This window comes from Camelina sativa, chromosome 18 (assembly GCF_030686135.1).
Source record: "Camelina sativa cultivar CO46 ecotype springtype chromosome 18, ASM3068613v1".
NCBI classification, from domain to species: Eukaryota; Viridiplantae; Streptophyta; class Magnoliopsida; order Brassicales; family Brassicaceae; genus Camelina; species Camelina sativa.
In genome coordinates, this window is record NC_141897.1 from 529,958 (window position 1) to 548,169 (window position 18,212).

General features: G+C 35.7%; 5 protein-coding genes and 1 pseudogene across 12 annotated transcripts; 1 reads left to right on the forward strand and 5 right to left on the reverse strand.

Moving 5' to 3' along the window:
* Window positions 1-374: 374 nt before the first annotated feature.
* On the reverse strand, window positions 375-2,626 carry LOC104760159 (small ribosomal subunit protein uS19m). Of its 3 annotated transcripts, none has more exons than XM_010483040.2 (5): window positions 2,372-2,626; window positions 1,646-1,793; window positions 1,451-1,519; window positions 1,082-1,188; window positions 375-968 (listed from the first exon to the last, which is right to left on the reverse strand). In XM_010483040.2, exons 2-5 carry the CDS (start codon window positions 1,764-1,766, stop codon window positions 612-614), a joined length of 654 nt encoding a protein of 217 aa, XP_010481342.2. In that variant the 5' UTR covers window positions 1,767-1,793; window positions 2,372-2,626; the 3' UTR covers window positions 375-611. The 3 variants fall into 3 exon arrangements, with proteins under 3 accessions (XP_010481342.2, XP_010481341.2, XP_087355516.1); XM_010483039.2 differs by having other exon boundaries at window positions 1,646-1,782; window positions 2,372-2,565; XM_087499390.1 differs by having other exon boundaries at window positions 1,646-1,782; window positions 2,180-2,427.
* A 22-nt stretch (window positions 2,627-2,648) lies between these two features.
* LOC104760161 (deSI-like protein At4g17486) lies at window positions 2,649-4,817 on the reverse strand. Of its 3 annotated transcripts, none has more exons than XM_087499387.1 (5): window positions 4,681-4,817; window positions 4,094-4,334; window positions 3,410-3,697; window positions 3,223-3,300; window positions 2,649-3,139 (listed from the first exon to the last, which is right to left on the reverse strand). In XM_087499387.1, the coding sequence occupies exons 2-5, from the start codon at window positions 4,275-4,277 to the stop codon at window positions 2,931-2,933; spliced, it is 759 nt and encodes a 252-aa protein (XP_087355513.1). In that variant the 5' UTR covers window positions 4,278-4,334; window positions 4,681-4,817; the 3' UTR covers window positions 2,649-2,930. The 3 variants fall into 3 exon arrangements, with proteins under 3 accessions (XP_087355513.1, XP_087355514.1, XP_087355515.1); XM_087499388.1 differs by having other exon boundaries at window positions 4,094-4,343; window positions 4,681-4,804; XM_087499389.1 differs by having other exon boundaries at window positions 4,094-4,582; window positions 4,681-4,804.
* A 2,362-nt stretch (window positions 4,818-7,179) lies between these two features.
* LOC104763011 (thionin-like protein 2) lies at window positions 7,180-7,706 on the forward strand. 3 transcript variants are annotated; one of them, XM_087499391.1, is made up of 3 exons: window positions 7,180-7,321; window positions 7,412-7,528; window positions 7,645-7,706. In XM_087499391.1, the coding sequence occupies exons 1-3, from the start codon at window positions 7,180-7,182 to the stop codon at window positions 7,704-7,706; spliced, it is 321 nt and encodes a 106-aa protein (XP_087355517.1). The 3 variants fall into 3 exon arrangements, with proteins under 3 accessions (XP_087355517.1, XP_019095873.2, XP_087355518.1); XM_087499392.1 differs by having other exon boundaries at window positions 7,274-7,306; window positions 7,432-7,528; XM_019240328.2 differs by having other exon boundaries at window positions 7,180-7,528.
* Window positions 7,707-7,752: 46 nt separating this feature from the next.
* On the reverse strand, window positions 7,753-9,370 carry LOC104763012 (putative disease resistance protein At5g47280). The gene is made up of 2 exons (XM_019240389.2): window positions 8,748-9,370; window positions 7,753-8,654 (listed from the first exon to the last, which is right to left on the reverse strand). The coding sequence occupies exons 1-2, from the start codon at window positions 8,894-8,896 to the stop codon at window positions 8,534-8,536; spliced, it is 270 nt and encodes an 89-aa protein (XP_019095934.1). The 5' UTR covers window positions 8,897-9,370; the 3' UTR covers window positions 7,753-8,533.
* A 3,683-nt stretch (window positions 9,371-13,053) lies between these two features.
* On the reverse strand, window positions 13,054-16,775 carry LOC104760162 (putative disease resistance protein At5g47260). 2 transcript variants are annotated; one of them, XM_087499386.1, is made up of 7 exons: window positions 16,415-16,775; window positions 15,705-16,327; window positions 15,343-15,521; window positions 14,565-14,956; window positions 14,217-14,478; window positions 14,021-14,143; window positions 13,161-13,928 (listed from the first exon to the last, which is right to left on the reverse strand). In XM_087499386.1, the coding sequence occupies exons 2-5, from the start codon at window positions 16,229-16,231 to the stop codon at window positions 14,392-14,394; spliced, it is 1,185 nt and encodes a 394-aa protein (XP_087355512.1). In that variant the 5' UTR covers window positions 16,232-16,327; window positions 16,415-16,775; the 3' UTR covers window positions 13,161-13,928; window positions 14,021-14,143; window positions 14,217-14,391. The 2 variants fall into 2 exon arrangements, with proteins under 2 accessions (XP_087355511.1, XP_087355512.1); XM_087499385.1 differs by having other exon boundaries at window positions 13,054-13,928; window positions 15,705-16,775.
* Window positions 13,389-14,348, reverse strand: LOC147921294 (serine/threonine-protein kinase PCRK1 pseudogene; annotated as a pseudogene).
* Window positions 16,776-18,212: the final 1,437 nt, after the last annotated feature.

The window sequence follows — 18,212 nt, forward strand, 5'->3', positions numbered from 1 at the left end:
AAATACCTCCCAAGTCTAGACGACAGTTGCTGAGTCAACATAGCAAATCCGTAACCACAGTACCTGTGAAAATTTGATTATACATCTAATTATTAGTCTCACAAATCTTTGTGCTAATTATTAGTCTCGCAAATCTTACGAATTATGCATTGACATGTGAACTCAAAGAGAGAAGAAGACACAATTTTGTCAGCAAGTTCACACACCATTTGTCTACCATCCAACATCTTTAGATTGGGTTCTCATTTCAATTTCTATATTGTTTTACATTTTTAGTGCGAAAGAATACTCAAAATGGACCCATTGACTCACTTGTGTATACAGACAATATTCTTGATCGAGACCGCTTCAACAAGCACTAAGTTGACGCATAGTTTGGTTCTTGAAGCTCCATAATTGATATTGGTAAATCGAATTCCAAAAAAAACTTTGGCACTTTGTGGTCCACAAATACAGAGTCGACAACAAAACTGAAGACTTAATAAAAAACTTCGTCTACATTCATGTCGTAAGCTAATGAGTTTTACCTGTTAAGAATTTATTGACTCGATTCGTTTTCTAGCTTTTCAACAGTCCTTTCGAACTGTGTGACCAGTTCATTCCCAAAGAAACTACTTTGCTTTAGCATGCTTCTTCACTTTTCTTGTAAACGCAAACTCTCCGAATTTGTGCCCAACCTTCCCCTCTGTGATCTTACAACGCACATGACTTTTGCCATTGTAGATTCTCACAGACGAATCAACATACTCTGGCAGAATTGTTGATCTCCTCGACCATATTTTCTTGGTCAGTGCTGCATTTTTCTTCTTCATCAGGAACGCATCAACGAATGGATCTTTCCATACAGATCGGCTCACCATCTTATTTCCTTTCGTCTCAGCTTCTTCTATACTCTTCTCATCCAAAGACAATGGTAAACTTGGCCAATCTTTTGCAACGTTCACACGGATGTTAAACCCATTCAGCTCCTAATTAACCATCCCAAAACCACAAAAGGGGAAGGTTAATCATATGATGCACAACAATTAACATGGTAGGTGTATCTATTTAGATCCACCATATGATTCTTTAGTTTTCTAACCTGTCCATCCATAGCTGAAATAGCAGATTTGGCAGAATCCTCACTCATGAAGTCAACAAATCCATAACCTCTAGACCTCCCAGTCACTTTGTTTGTCATGACTCTTGCTGCACAACACAAGATACGACGAGATGCTAGTTAATAACAGAAGATGGGAACAATCAAATAGAATGATAGTTAAAACCCGAGGCACACCAAATACCATAATGTAAATGTTCATCAACATCAATTATTCATATGGTATAATGATGAATAAGACGGCTTAAACCCAACCACACATCCTAGAATGGTCTAAGCATTAACTAGCAAGCAAATCCATATTCTATTGAAGAACACATTAGAAGAAAGATGTCAAGATCCAGGGCTTACCCTCAGTGACTCCATTGAAGCTAGAGAAAGCGTCCTTCAAGGACTGCTCGTCAGTTCCAGGTGATAGACCTGGGACCAAAATTCATAGTGACCAAAACATTAAAACAGCTAAAGAAGAAGAGAAAACAAATATACAGTTTGACAACCGCAAATAGTAAGAAAATGAAACCAAACTGATAGGAAATTTAAACTGACCACCAATGTAAAGTTTTGTGGACATGTAGCGGAGAGAAGTGAGCATTGATGTCAATGGAACATTTCTGTTCTGAACAACTCCTTGTTTCAAGAGACCGCCTAGTTTTGTGCAGAAAGCCATACTAGAAGATAGATGTCTGCAAAAGAACTAAGCCTTTTAAGGTAAGTCTCAAAATGTCTAGACTCCACATCCATATACCCAGAAATATATATATATATATATATATATATATATATCAACAAAGCCATGAAAAAAAATTCAACTAGACCTAGACAGACGAATATCAAGAGTGAAACCACAGATTGATCAAACCAACTTGATCCGAAATTAGGACAATCATCAACTAACATGTACCAAAAAAAAAAAAAAAAAAAAAAGTCCAAATTTTTTATAAAGCTTCATACTCAGTTTCTTGATCTTCAAAAGCTAAAATAGCGCATCAAAATCAAAATTAGAGACATTGATGAGAGGAAATCAAAGAAACAGAGAGATTTATAACACTATAGAAAGTTCATGATTCACAAATGACCTACATTGGTTACAAAATTAAGCAGATCAACCTACGTTGTAAGTAATACCACATCTCTCACTAAAAGCTAATATCTTCCTCGAAACAACTTTGAGAGAGAGAGCAATTATATTTATAATAACGTCGTCGATTTAGCCCATTTTTTTAAGATTTCGCAGAAATGATTGAAAATATAAAGGAAGCCATTGAAGCATACCAGTTAAAGAACGACGACGAAGAAGAACCCTAGAACACGGTGAACAAAAGTTTTACGGCTTTCAGAGCATCGTGTTCGATCGAGGAGGAGACCACTCACAATTCTATTTTGGACGGTCTGGATCTGATCACAACCCAAACTGGGCCGTTACTAAAATTAATAGGCCCAATTAACTATTCCCCGGTAGCCCAATAACTGGTCTTGTGGGTGTGCTTAACTGGAATATACAGCTTCAGACATATCACCATCACAACTAACTGTTGTACTAATAATCATCAGTACTAATAATTAATTAAATTATGATGATACTGAAATGTGAACTCAGGGAGAGAAGAAGAAGGCACAATTTGTGTCGACAAGTTCACACCATTTGTCGTCTCTAATCTTACACTACACTCCAACAATCTTGAGATGGGTTCTCATTTAAATTTCACATCTTCTTTTTTTTTTTTTCTTTTCTATTTTTACATTTCTAGATCCAAAGAATCAGAATACTCAAAATGGACCCATTGCCTCACTTCTGTTTACAGACAACACAACTTCTTGATGATGATCATGATCAAGATCGCTGCAACAACAACTCAGGAGATGCATCATCATCATCATCATCTGGTTCTTGGAGGAGCTCACGGGCAAGTCGCACTGGTCTGTCTTGTAGATACGCAATGTCGCTGTTTGGTGCTGTTATCAGATGATGATCCGATCCTTCTCCATCTGTTTCGTACGACACAGAAGATGCAACTGACTCTTCTGATCCATCGTTATCATCTACAATAGAGGCAAGTAAAATCCAATAAGCCTATTGCAGTTTTACTTTTTGCGGTTAAGAAGAGAAAACACGATAAACTTGCCAGAGAACTCGAGGGCTTCGGGATGATTAACCGATGAGATCTGTATGCTTTCTGGAAGGATACAGTTACAGAAAGAACCTGGAGGAGTTTAACCATGAAGAAACAAAAGAGTTCAAAAACAAGAACCAATTAAGAAATTATAAGCTGGAAGATAAATATATATATATGAATAAGAAAGTTATCTTACCAACTCGAGCCATCCGATTAATCCATCCGGGAATAGGCTTTCCTGTTACCTGCAAGCATACTTCTTCTGTGAAATGGTTACAGTTTTTGGCAATCAGATGGTATGTGTCCCCATGATACTTTCTCGAAAGCTTCTCCATGAATGAGCGGAAATCTGTGCGAGACATGCTGGTGGTTCCCAACAAAACAGACCGCCTAAAGATGAAACCCGGACAGCTCCTAGGTTCAACCTCAAATACCCCACTGCTCGAATACTCATGAGCCCCATATCCATATTCGAAACCATGAGCTAGTAGTAGACATAGCAAAGTGAACAACTCCACACATTAGATAAACATTTAGCAACAATAATAATAGCTTTAGCAGAAGTATAGTTATATGACTCATCAGGAAAGTTCTAGTATTGAATGAGAATGTTTCAGACAATAAGTCAGATTTTGAAAAGCTTTCCATTCTAGTCCACATTTTCCTTCTAAATATGTATTTCCATAGCTAATAATAAACACCATATTGAGAAGCATATTCTAATAAGGTTCCCCTCCTACATGAATAATGAAAAGCAAATAGAAAGTACACAGGATAAAATAAACAACAAGACTATAGAGAAAGGTTTGAATAGGTGAACCAGGTGATATAGAAGAAGAAGAAGAAGAAGAAGAAGCTGAAGCTGGCAGCAATTAATTACCTTCAATGCCAGAGTGAAATATGCCAAGGCCGAACCAATAGAGATAATTGTTGACAGGAGTAAGATCATAGACGTTGAGATAGACAGGAGTGAGAACGCCTTCTCCTCCTCCTCCTCCTCCTCTGATGTCTTGTTGCTTCTCGTCACCAGAACATAAGCTTGAGCTCAAACCAAGCACCCGCATTTTTACAACGTCTCTCTCCCAAAATTCTTCAAATAATCATACTTGTTCCTAAAATCTCTGCAAAAACTAAAAATCGAAGCTCAAGTAAAAACATCCCCGAGCTTTGGTAGGGTAGCCCTAGTGAGAGAGAAGAGATGAACGAATCTGATTCAGAACAAAATCTCTTTCAAATGAATCTGGAAATTGTTGGATCAAGAAAACCCACTAATCAAAAACCATAATTTAGAGGAAAAGGAAACTCAAATCTGAAACCCCAATTATATACATACGAGGATGATGAGGATCGTTCCCCAAAAGAACCCTAACTGACACATACGAACAAAATCGAAATCGAGAGAGAGCTCTTTGTTAGTCTCTCACGGAAAACAAATCCTTGGAGAGAAGATGAAGATAGAGAGCTTACATGAGAATCGGCGAGAGAGAGAGAGATTGGAAGAAGAAGAAAAAACGTCCGGCTGGCTGATACGAAAAGCGGAAAGGGAAAAACAAAAAAAACTTGGGAAAAAAGCGTTATTTTGATGAGATATAATGATCGACATTGCAAAAGTGTGTAAATAATAAGATTTTTTAACCGATAAGTTAATTAATTAATTTCTGTAATTAACTTACTCAAGTCTTTGTTACTGAAACTAATTTCCATTCTTGACTACATCAAAATAAACCTTAGTAATCAAGAAATTAAAATTTTACAATTCAAAATGTTTTCCTACTTATATTTTTAACCATTTATACTTTAGAATTCGCGCTAATTTAAAATACCCGCGAAACCAATATCCTATTTATTTACGAATTTACCGTTATATCATTTTATTTAATAAATTTTCAAATTATTTCTATGATACAATTAATTTTTTTACAAACTATTTTTATATTATATCTTTTTAAAAATAAAAATCACCATCACATTTTCTTATTTCATTCAATTTTAATAACGATTTGAGTAAATCTTAATACACACTATAACAACCGATTAAAAGTTGAAGTAATAACATATTTTTCATTGCTAAAATAGGTTTTACAACGTTTTTAAGGGGATAAAAAGATTTTATAAACTTCAGCTTTTAATCGGTTGTTCTTTCTAGTTTTACATTATCAATACTCGCTACACCTGAGATCCTTCATATATATAGGGGTCCGGTGTCTCATTGATGGGTCGTGGAAGGATAGTGATACATTTTGAAGTATGGGATGGTATTGCTCCTAAGTACTCTAGCTCCTAGCTCTGTCTTCTAAACTCTTTTAATTGCGTTCTGATTCTTCTTGCTCTGGAAAAAGATTAGCTTGTTGTGCAGGGGTTTAGCTACTTACTACATATGGGTTACTCAATATTCGATTGGATATAAATCATACAAAACCACCCAGTTGAGATTTCAAACTGTAGAACTTTTTTCAATTACTTTCTCCAGTTAAAGTATGTGGAATGTGGATATTGACTTAAGCAGGAAAATGAGATCAACCAAAAAAATTGTGATTCTTTTAAACAAAGTAAGCACAAATTTACGGTTTAAGGGAACCAAACTAAAATGATTTTAATTGATACATTACCCATAAAAGAACCGTTTCGATTGCGTTTTAAACCAAAAGGCTGTAAATTTAAGTTAATGCATATTTTATATGCCATAAGCGGAATAAAATCATCTTCAAATGGGAATTGAATTTTAAAAAATATATTATCCATTTATCAAAATACCTCACCTTGATATTCTTGTTGACTTAAAGAAAATATTAACTAGTAAAACAAATTCAGAGTTGTCTATCTATATATCTTAACATTTTTGAAGTACATTTTTGTGTCATCTTCTCTTATCTTTGTATCCAAACAAGTCTCAACTAAATTCTCTACAATCCTTATAACCAAACACAATCATTTCCTTATTTGATAATATTAATTTCCTAAAAACTATCTATCTAATTTAAATCAATATGTTAGATTAAAATATAATTCCTCTTTGCACTTTTATTTAATTTTATATTTAATTATTTTAATTACTATTTAATACTTAAAATTAATAAAATTTTAGATTTTTTTAGCATATGATGTGATTTGAATTTTTATAAACAGATATATATTTTAAAAATTTTCTTAGGATATTTATAACCAAACAAGTATATCCACATATAGAGCTCAAAATACATTTTTAAAGTACAATATGGTGCTATCACTTTTTGGCTTTTTGCCAACTTCGGGTCAGATTTTTAACTAAAATTATAACCGATTCAATTATCCGGATCTTCCTTAAGATTACCGAATATTTTGGGCCGGTTTTTAATCCATAGCGTACTTATTTACATCCAATTAAGGCCAATTAATGCTCATTATATCTTAGGAAAGATCTAATTTACATGCCGAATTTTTAGGGCTGAGTTTGACAAAAAGAATTGATAACACAAATTTTATAGTCACATCCTTAGAATATAGCAACTAATTCAAGATGAATACATCTTAGGAAATATCTAATTTGCGTTTAATAAACGATTACATATTTGATAAGTTCTTATTAGCTTTAAATGTACACTATTAATCCAATAATATCAATTGAGAATCAAAATAAAAATATGACATATCATTCATTCCTAAATCATAACTAACCAAATCATAAAATGTATATACTCAACTTGCGAATCAAGAGTTTATTACAAAACATATCTACAACCGTTAACAGTATATATATGCAATTCACCATCGACTACAAGCACCACTAAACTATTACAGTATTATATAAACAAAAAAATAGACCCGTGGTGTACCACGGGGTAAAACCTAGTATATTATATATATATATATATATATATAACCAAACAATAACAGCACAGATTACCACTACCACCATTCATTCACAAGTAACACACAACTTCCTCATCAACTTTAATATTTTCTATACTAAAAGAAAAATATAAAAAGATGGAGAGCAAAAGAATGGTGATGTTTGTGACAATGATCATGGTAATGGGAAACCTTCTAATTCAGACAGAAGCTGATCAAGCTCAAGCTCCATCTCAACTTTCTTCTTTCAAAGATTGTTACCAAGGTTGTGTTTCGGTTTGTATGTACAAGAATAAGTACCAAAATCTTTGGACGTGTCCATTTCCGTGTATCGAGGCCTGTCTTGTACATCTTGTTCCCAAAATGCCAGTGCCTTCTCCTCCTTCACAGATGGTTTCAACAAACGAAATCATTCATAATGATTATTACTGCAAACTCGGGTGTGCTACTTATCACTGTGTTTCCCTTTCTTTTACCCAAAATCTGAGTAAGTTTAATTTATTTATTTATTATGATTACTTTGGTTTATTGACATACATATATGAAAGATTATGGTATAATGGCTTATTTAGTTGTTGTTGTTGTTGTTTGTGGCATGAACAGATGTATACAAAGTTCCGGACTGTGTGGATTCATGCTCGGACAAGTGCTCCGCTAAGAATTAATAGCATACTTTTACCTTTTTATTGTAATAAATTACCAATATAAAAATGACATGAACCGTTTAGTTTGTTGTTTGTATCATTACGATGAATATTTATAAACAATCGATGCATCAACGTTTTATAACACTCTCTTTGAGTCTTGAGAAAAATGGAGAGCAAAAGTGTCGCGACATTGATGAACATTATGATAATGATGGCAACGGGATACCTTCTGGTTCAGACAGTGAGACAGAGGCTAAGTCTATAGCCATTTTGAAGTTTGTTACTCAAATTGTCATGTCTACTGCTGTCTGATCAAAACTGTTATTGATCTTGCAAATAACCAGATATCGCTTGTGGAGGTTTTCCAAGGGTATCGTACAGCTAGAGAGTTCAGGGACATGAACCCTCTCAAGCCAGAGACTCCTCAGATTGGTCAAATTGGTAGAGATGGGGAAGTCATGTAGATGGGCATGCGCTGGAGAGATACCGTTGTTGTTAATCACAAACACCCTAAGCGGCTAAGCCTTTCCATATTAGCAATGAAAGGAGGCAATACATAGTTGTCTGAAGAGAAGTTTATTATAAGAGCTTCTGCATTGGGGAAATCCATGTTAAACCAGTCCATCTCAGTCATTTCTCCTGTTAAGAAAAATAAAATAAAATTGAAATCCATATTAATAGCTTACGAGTCTAGTGACAAACCGAATTAATTCATTAGAATATCGTTGTGTAACTAACTCTTGCCTGTGAATGGAAACCACCCGGGCATTGTATGGCTCATCATTGCTCCTCTACCATTCTCTGGGAAGCACTGACTCTCTTTTTGGCATTATTTTAATTTGGCATTATTTTAACCGCTCTCTTCTACTTACTTTCCCACGATTGCTAAGATGAAGTGCTACATCTCTTAAAACATCGTGCTGCGTCACAAATATATCATAGTAGCTAGTGTGCATAGCGATAAACCTGCAACATTATCCATGGTAAACTCGTTAAGAATGGTTACAACTGTAAAAGTGGCTACAAGAGATGAGAACATAAAGAGTTCTATAACCATACGTTGGATCTTTCACGAGTGTAAAGAGATTCCCGTTTGCAAAATTAACAAGAACATCAAAGGCAGTTGCGTCCTCGAGATCACGTATCTCGACCAACATGTTGATGAGAACATCAACTGGGATTTTCTTGCCTTCAGGGAAAGCACCCATATCCAAGAAACTCTCTTTGCTTTTAGGTTCGAGATTTTCTAGAGTTGCTTCTATATTCGTGAGATGAGGTTAAATTTTAAACAATCAACAAGCTCCTATGGTCTTTGGGTTCCATAACTTTCCAAAAGAACCTCATTCACCGCCGCCGCCGTCATCACCATTGTTCATCGTCTCTAAAACCCTCTTGTTCTTTCCTCCCCCGTCTCTAGAAGCATTTAGACTATTCAACGGAACTAGCTGCGGGGTGCTGTGCCCTGTAAAAGCTTCCACAGTCTTCTTGGTCACCAGCTCTAACAACTCACTCATCTTGGGACATGCCTTTGGATTCCTAAATAAACATCTGTCGGCCACAACAGCTAGCTTTTGAACCGATTTGATCAGGTACTTCCCATCGAGCCTCGAATCTAATATGAGCTTGAACTTCCTTGTGTCAGATAGATAAGGTCTTACCCATTTGTTTATAGGAAAAAGGATGAATTGGAGTGACCTGGCAGTTTACACTTTATGGGGTGTATTGAAACAATGATTTTGGAGGATTTGATGAGATTTAGAAAATTTGGAATTTTGATAGATTTTAGGGGTTGATATGATTTATGATAAAAAACTTTCAAATCCCATATAAAACCATGAGATTTGTATTTCTGTATTTTTAACTAAACAAATCCTCCAAAATCCTCGAGAATCCCTAAAACTTATTAAAATCCAAATTCACAAACTATTTTGAATAACAGTGGATTTCAAAGTAGATTTTTAAATCATCAGTTGAATAACAGTGGATTTCATGAGACTTTTTAAAATCCATGATTGAATAACATAGGATTTGTAACTTTTACATAAATCACTTAAGTTCTGATTGGTGGAGGTGTGAGTTGTGAGTTGGCAACTAGTGATTGGTTAGAAATGAAAAGAAGAGCTGAAGCTATAAGGGATTAAATCTGTTGTACCCCTATCCCAAATTTTATTTTCTTGTATCTTCCCCTAATTTATTTTCTATTTTTCTTTAAACAAAAAATTGGTGAAAGAAAATAAAATTTTAAGAAACTCTGTTAATTACCAACCCAACCAACTTTTATTTGGGTTATCCACCACAACCGGATCCCATCCTTTTATTTGTTTTTCTCGATTGTTTCTTCTCCGATGAAACTGAGCGATTTCTTATTTCTTCTCTGCTCAAACATCTCATCTCTTTTATCACATCAAATCTGATATATTTTTTCATTTTCTTCTCTTTTTCAAAGGTAATTCTCTAAATCTCATCTGAAAGTAGGGTTTGTAAATTTGGATTTAAATTCAAAATTAGGATCAAATCTCTAAAATATTTGTGATTCTTTTGTTAATCCCAGCTATAACAATGCCTCCAAAAATGAGAAACGGTATCAATTCAAAGAAAAGGAGAAAATGAATCCTCCGACAGAAGCTCCTCCTTCCCCAGCCTCAACCGCTCCTCCTCCACCAACCTCAACCGCTCCTCCTTCCACCAGCCTCAACGGCTTCTCCTACTCCAGCGACAATCACATCCCCTCAGCCAGATGAAGTAACTCCTCTTCATTCACCATCCGAAATCTCTCCTCCTCCGCCAGTTGCAAATTCTCCTCCTCGACCATCGTCAAACGAAGAACAATTGAATCCTCCTTGGCTACCACATGTACATAAAATGAAATTTTGGTTGATGAATTTTTGTATAGTAGCGGAATAGAGACCTTTGTGTTTTGGTACAAATAAGTTTGCTTGTACAACTATGGGTACAACTAGTATTCACAATTGTTTTTGGATTTGTAGGATAATGATGAGGATACTCAACCAATAGCTCCGGAGTTCTACTTAGAGCAAACCAATTATACAAAGTTTTGTAAGTTATCCTCAAGGTCCGAGGAGAACAAAACGATAGCGGAGTTAGATAAAATCCTTGAGGAAGATGAAAAGGATTAGTTTCGTTTACACCCACAATTTCAGCATATTTGGCACATGCATAGGGAGGAGAATCACAAGTATACGGGTATGTGGTTGCTTTTGCTTCGAACGGTTTGTATGGACAAAGATAAGATATGTTGGTTTGTGGTGAATGGAGTTGCAGGCTTGTATTAAGAAGATGAAGAGAACATGCCAACCTTCAAAATACTTGAAGAGTCCGTATACAAGGAGAAATAGGGGAAAGAAGAAAGATGAACCTGCAAAGTGAATCATAGTTATGTGTGCTTGTTTTGTAATGAATTTGGTTGGTACTTGTTAGGTAATGGATTTGGTTGGATTGTATTTAGATGTTTTTGGTACTGAGATTTTTAGGTACAACTGGAATATTTTGGGTACAACTGGAATATTTTGGGTACAACTGAGACCGTTTTATAAAATAGATTATTGAAATTTATTTAAAATGTGTAAAAAATTGATTAAATATAAATTGTGTAAAAAATGGATTAAAAATAAATTGTGTAAAAATGGATTAAAAATAAATCTTAAAAATGAATGTTAAATTGAAATTAATGAATTTGATGTGGATGAAAATGAATCTCATTAAACTCATTTACCACATGTCTTGAAAAAAATTATTTTAAAATGAAACTCATTTAACACATGTTTTGAAAATAATAAAACTTTACCAAATTTTTCATGTATACCATACAATAAATTACCAGCTATACCATACAATAAATTAAATTTTTATAGTTGTACTTTTCACATTAATTAATTATAATACATTTTATACAGTTTCATAAGATAATATATCTAAAATAACTGATTTACATGTTTTGACATAATTACTTGGATGAAAATAGCAAAGTGATCATCAAAGCATTATGAATATTTGCTCTATGTAGGACAATCAAAGTGACCATAAAATTTACATGGTCAAAGTGACCATAATAGTTGTTCTCTTTGTATTCACTAACATGAAAATAGATGGATTTAGTTGAATTTTAAAATTTAGTACTTATAAAGTTCAAAGTTATATATAGTTTTACTTTAGTTGTACCACGAATATGAAAATTGTTGAGTTTTAAATCAAATGTAGGTGTACCCTAGTTGTAAATGTTACAATCAGTTGTACTGTAACTATAGAAACCAATTTTGCAACAAAAAAAACAGAACAATCGAGTCTTACAACCAAAAACTGTTACGAACATCAAAGTGATATATAAATTAATCACGAAAAACATCAAACAAGCTTCCATTAGTAGTTTTTCTCTTCCTTCTACCAGTTTCTGCAACTTGACCATCTTCACAAGCTTCACCACCAGCTTCACACGTTTCACCAGCTTCACAAGCTTCACCAACTCCATTTTGTTCACACCCTTGATGTTGTTCGTCATCTTTATCCAGCTCGACATGCATTACATCAAATTCAGCTTGATTCCATTTTAGATAACACAAAAGATCATCATCATCAAAGATATATATTGGTTTTTAGGATTCACTGAAACTGGAATGTAGCTAAACTTCATCTTTGTCCCTGCAGCTACCATCATCTTTTTGCATATTTTATCAACCAATGCAGAATAAGTAACCTGCTCAATAGGTGCTTTCATCAAAAGAGCATGCCTAACATCTTCTCTTGAAATCCATTGTATTTCATCTCCACTGTTTAAATAATTTCATCCATATCAAAATGAATGAATGTGCGAACATTATTATTCATTACTCCCTGCAAATATAATTCAAACTAAAATTAGAATAGTTTTCGCTTTCCTTTAGTCGTACCAGTTGTATCAGTTGTACCTACATCTGCATAAACGAGAAAACGGAGAAACCCTAATCCAATTTCTAGATCGATTCAACCACTAGATCCATAAATTATAAACGTACTCGGCCTCTAATAGACTTGAACAAATGAGAATTAACAAGATTAATATACAAAATACGAATTTATAACAAATCTAAGAATGTCCTCAAATTAGAACACATTAGAAATCTAACACATCAACACTATCTACACCATAAACAAGTTTCAAATACATCGAAATTGAACAAAAACAGTTGAATAGGCCAAGAAATTACCTAAAACGAGTTTCAGTTGAGCTTCAATGGAGCTTCAATGGTTGTTCAATGGTGGAAGATTTTGTGTTTCGTGGGTTGTACGGATGGGGAAAGAGGTGTTTTTTTCCTTTTTTTAAAAAATATATTCAATTCATTTACTTTATTTAAATAATGCAAAACTAAATAAAGGGCAAAACTAAGATTATGAATTAGGACTAAAATCTCATACCCCCTCTTTCATCAAAACATTTTCTCAAAAACCCTTCAACTTAAAAAGACAATATTACCCTTAATGAAGATTGTTAAAGGTTAAATATAATTAAACCAGTAAATGTTCAACGAAAAACAAAGTAGCTCAGTGGTTGTGAGTTCCATGCGCACGCGCGCACGCCCTGTAAAATAAAGGTGGATAATTATATTGAGAATTGTAATCTTCTTCTTTGTTTGTTTTGTTTCTCTCTGTAAACTCTTTTGTTTGATATTTCATTGTTGCTAGAGCTGATTCTCCCTCTAAGCTCTATCACATGAAATTTGGATTCAATTGATTTGTGATTTGTTGATTAATCGAAGGATTTGCATTTTCCTTTGTCACCATTCTAGACGCTTCTGCTTTCCCTTGGGTTTGTTTCTGTCCTCCCGCCGCATCTGTAGAAGCTTTTAGACTGTTCAACGGAACTAGCTGCGGGCTACCGTTCCCTGTAGAAGCTTCCACAATCTTGGTCACCATCTCTAACACCTCACTCATCTTGGGACGTGCCTTTGGATTCCTAACCAAACATCTGTTGGCCACAACAGCTAGCTTTTGAACCGATTTGATCGAGTACTTCCCTTGGAGCCTCGGATCTAATATGAGCCTCGGATCTAACTTCCTTGTGTCAGATAGATAAGGTCTCACCCATTCTAGAAGTTTCTGCTCTCCCTTGGGTTTGCTTCTGTCTATCGGTCGCCTCCCTGTGATAAGCTCATAGAGGAACACTCCATAAGTCCACACATCGCTTTTCGATGAGAGACGGCCGGTTTGAATGTATTCAGGTGCTGCATAACCCATAGTTCCTACAACCTAATAAAGCCGGTTTCATTGTAACGTGTTAACAGATTAAGATGTCTTTTCTCAAATCTAGTAACCGAAAATTAGTGAAATGCAGAACTTACAGAAGTGGAAACATGGGTTAGTCCTTCAGATGGACCTAAATTAGCCAAACCAAACTCCGAGAGCTTAGCTATCCAATCCGCATCCAAAAGAATGTTCGAGGACTTGAATTCGCAGAATATAATCTGAAAGGACATTAGATCAAAGTTAGTAAAAGAGAGAGATGAGATCAGTAACGTAGCAGAGTAATCACATTACCTGAAAATCCATTTCTTCGTGCAGGTATGTTAAGCCGCGAGCTGCATCTTGGGCGATTCTCAATCTGAGGTCCCAAGTAAGGACTGTGAGTGACCAAGTGGATAAGTGGAATTCAACACTTCGGTTAGGCATGTATTCAAAAACCAAAAGCCGTTGGATTCCACGCCCATCATCTTCAGCACAGTAGCCAATTAATTTTACCCAAGTTTATATGCTCAATAATCCCGAGGAAGTTCACTTCAGTAACCCATTCCTTATACCCCTGAAAAATCCAAGAAATGAGATATTCGAGTTAGCCCCGTGAATAACTGCAAAATCTTGAGAACAAAACTGGAGAAAAAGACTTACCTGCAACCCTCTTTTACCGAGCTGCTTCACCGCGACTTCGATTGTAATTGACGGGTCTTCTAAATTCCTCACTGTTCCCCTAAAGACACGACCAAAACCGCCTTCTCCAATCATAACAGATTGGCTGAAGTTCTTTGTTGCAGACTTGAGATCAGTAATGCTGAACTCTCTGAGATTACTTGCTCTAGTGGACACTGTAGGATACGAGTTCTTCCTCCCCATGGAAGACTCTGCGCTCGTCCCAGAGACATCACAAGAGTTAAACACTGACCCGCTTTGATTGACTTCGCGGTCAGAGGAGTTAGAGGTCAGTGAAACCCCTTTCTTGTCCCCACTTGAGAACAAGAAACCCTTCACTGTCGAGAAGAGATTAGAACGGCGAGGGTTTTCCACTGCACGGAACAAATAAACACTGATTATGTAACATATACGCAACCAGAACATCAATACCATGTAAATTTATTGGAGCATATCACCGAACAACTATAATCTAAAAAGTTATAGCCTTTCCAAAGTTACCCAACATTTAGGATCCAAGCTAGAACTAGAAGTAATCGAATTTTCACAAGTTGATTTGTATACATAGTACACTAAAACCCAACAGCAACATAAAAGAAAGAACTGTGACTTATCGAACAAGCGTTAAATTACAACTCACCTTTGAAATTATTTTGTATACAGAAATAAATCAAAGCTTTATAAGAAGAAGATAAAATTCAATCGCCAAAAGAGAAGAATGATCTTTTTGAAAATGGGTCATGGTTACAAAAATTCTTACCAGGAGTGTCAATCATACCAGCTGTTGCGTGTGTTCCAGATTGGACGGCCGTCTTTCCACTTCCTGTAGTCCCGACCTGGTCAATGTTTTGGATTGGATGTGACTCTGATGTCAGAGTCAGACCATCCATCTTCGGATCTTCAGCCATCTGTGGAAAGTCTCTGTACTCCGTCCGTTTGCTACATAATTCGTACAAAAAAAAATGATCAATCAAAATGAGGATCATCATTGCAAAATCTTATCAGTTTAGCTTTTCCAGTTTCTATTAATAATAAGATTGACAATTATAGGAAAAAAAAAAATTAAGATGGTACGTAGTACTAGTAGAGAACAAAATGTAAGATGAGGAAGAAGATAGATACCTGTTACTGCTGATATGGGAGAAACGTTGTTTCGTAGCTTCATCCTCCAATTCAACGACTTTTATCCATTTCTCATCGATTTTCATTTCAACTTGATTTCCTACAGCACTCTCAGAGTTGAATGGATGTCTTCTAAGCTCTGGACAACGCCTTATCTCGAGATACTCCAAAACTGGGAAGGGTAGAGGAGTCCAGTAGATGCTCTCCAGTTTAGGTAAACCATCTAAGACGAGCTTAGTTAGATTTTGAAAGGGCTGCTCACTCGTATGACACAGCTTGGTCATAGCTTTCTCTTTGCTTATTACTTCTTCCATTTGCGGACACTCAGATACACTTAGATCACCAAGACACGGGGCTAACAGCAACCATGTCAAGTCTCTAAGACATTCGCAACCATGAATAGTCATTGTGCGTATGTTCTGCAATTGTGGAATTTTCACAATGTCCCTTTGGATGGTGCTACTCCAATCAGTGGTTATCTCCGGGATATTACATCCCAAAATATCAAGCTCGCGAAGACCAAACATAGCATTCAACGATAAACTTCCTCCATCGGCTATTGTAGTTTCAGTGAGATGTAAACGTTGGATAGAACTTGCCAACCCATGGATACTTAGTAACTGCTGCAAAGCAGAAGATCCTCTCACGGTTAGACTCAACTCTTGAAACAAATCCCACGATTCTTCTGGGCTCAAACATGTAACTTCTACCTTAGCATCAACCCACTTGCTTTCATCACAAGATCGAGTGGTGAGCACGATTTTGCATCCATTTTATTGGCTGGGAAAAGGAACTCCAATTTCATCAAGATCCAATCCCTTGTACCATTGAAACCCATTCTCTGACTTCCTGTAGACCTTGTGTGTCCTCGGATAGCAGTTTCGAGTGATCGTTTCTCATTGCGTTGAGGTCTTGCATTTCTTTCTGCAAAGCCTCAAGCTTTTCCTCCAGGTTTTCTAAATACTTTCGCTTCAACAGAGATGGAGATTCAACGGACAAACAACTATTACCCATTTTTTTTTTTTTTTTTTTTTTTTGTGTCAAGAGAATCAAGATGGCAGATTTAGCACTACTTATGAGAGAAAAGCTTGAGGCTTTGTAATCGAATAATTTGGCTGACTGACTTGGGAACGAGAAGACAATTTTGCCCTTCCTTTTGTTGTTGATGTCAAAAAAAAAAAAGAAAAAAAAGAAAAATTATATGAAAGGGATAATATTAATTGCGGCATTTTTTTTTTGCTTCTCCTCTCTCCATTATTATTAGTCATCTCATCTCTCTTTTTCTCTCTTAAGTCAACACCATATATATATATATATATATATATATATATATATATATATATATATATATATATATTAATTCTGAGCACAGAGATCTTAATGTAGCAGCTAGAAGCGTAAAAGACAAGAAACTTAGGATCTGCAGAATTTTTAGTAGCTTTTCGATAATTCTTGTTTGAACAGAGAATTCGAACAAGAGTTTGAAAAAGTAATTCTCTTTTTATTAATCAAAAACCGAAGAACAATAAAGCTCCAAATCCTCTACTTATACTACTTGTGCAATAAACTAAATAAAAACCCTAAGCTAATGTCGGTAAATTAACGAACACAAAAGGAAATAATTAAACAACCAAAAGCCCACAAATAAACCAAAACTAGAACTCTCGCTTCAGCCCAGGAAAGTGTGTAGTTACGCTGCATCAGGTCGCCCCGGGTAAAGAAAAATTCGTCCCCGAATTTTCATCCTCTTCATCAGCCACATAACGAACTAAGTGTTTAACATTGAAAACGTCAGATGTGTTCATGTGGGGTGGGAGACGGAGTCTATAAGCATTGTTGTTAATCTTCTCAAGCACTTCTAATGGTCCGACCTTTCTGGCTTTCAACTTGTTATAAGTGTTTGACGGAAAACGATCTTTGGTGAGGACAGCCCAAACTTTATCACCTACTACAAACTGAACATCACGTCTGTGTGAATCGGCAGCAGCTTTGTATTTTGAAGAAGCAGCTTCCAAATTGGCTTTGACTTGTTGGTGAATGTTTGCAAAATTGTCAATCATGTCACAAGCCCTTCCATGAGAACGTGTCCGATATGGTGCTATACTTAAATCAATTGGACCTCTCGGCATAAAACCATAAACCACGTGAAAAGGACTATAACCCGTGCTCCGATTAATAGCATGATTTTGTGCAAATTCAGCCTGACACAAAACAGAATCCCAAGAACGAATGTTATCTCCAACTAAGCACCGTAACAGATCACCCAAGGCTCGATTAGTGACTTCAGTTTGACCATCGGTTTGTGGGTGGTAAGCAGAACTCATGTCGAGACTAGTCCGAAGTAAACGCCACAACGAACGCCAAAAGTGGCTCAGAAATCGTGAGTCCCGGTCTGACACAATTGAAAGAGGAAGGCCGTGTAGCTTATAAATCTCGCGAAAGAATAACGTCGCGACCTGAACTGCATCAGTGGTTTTTTTACAAGGAACAAAATGGACCATCTTTGAA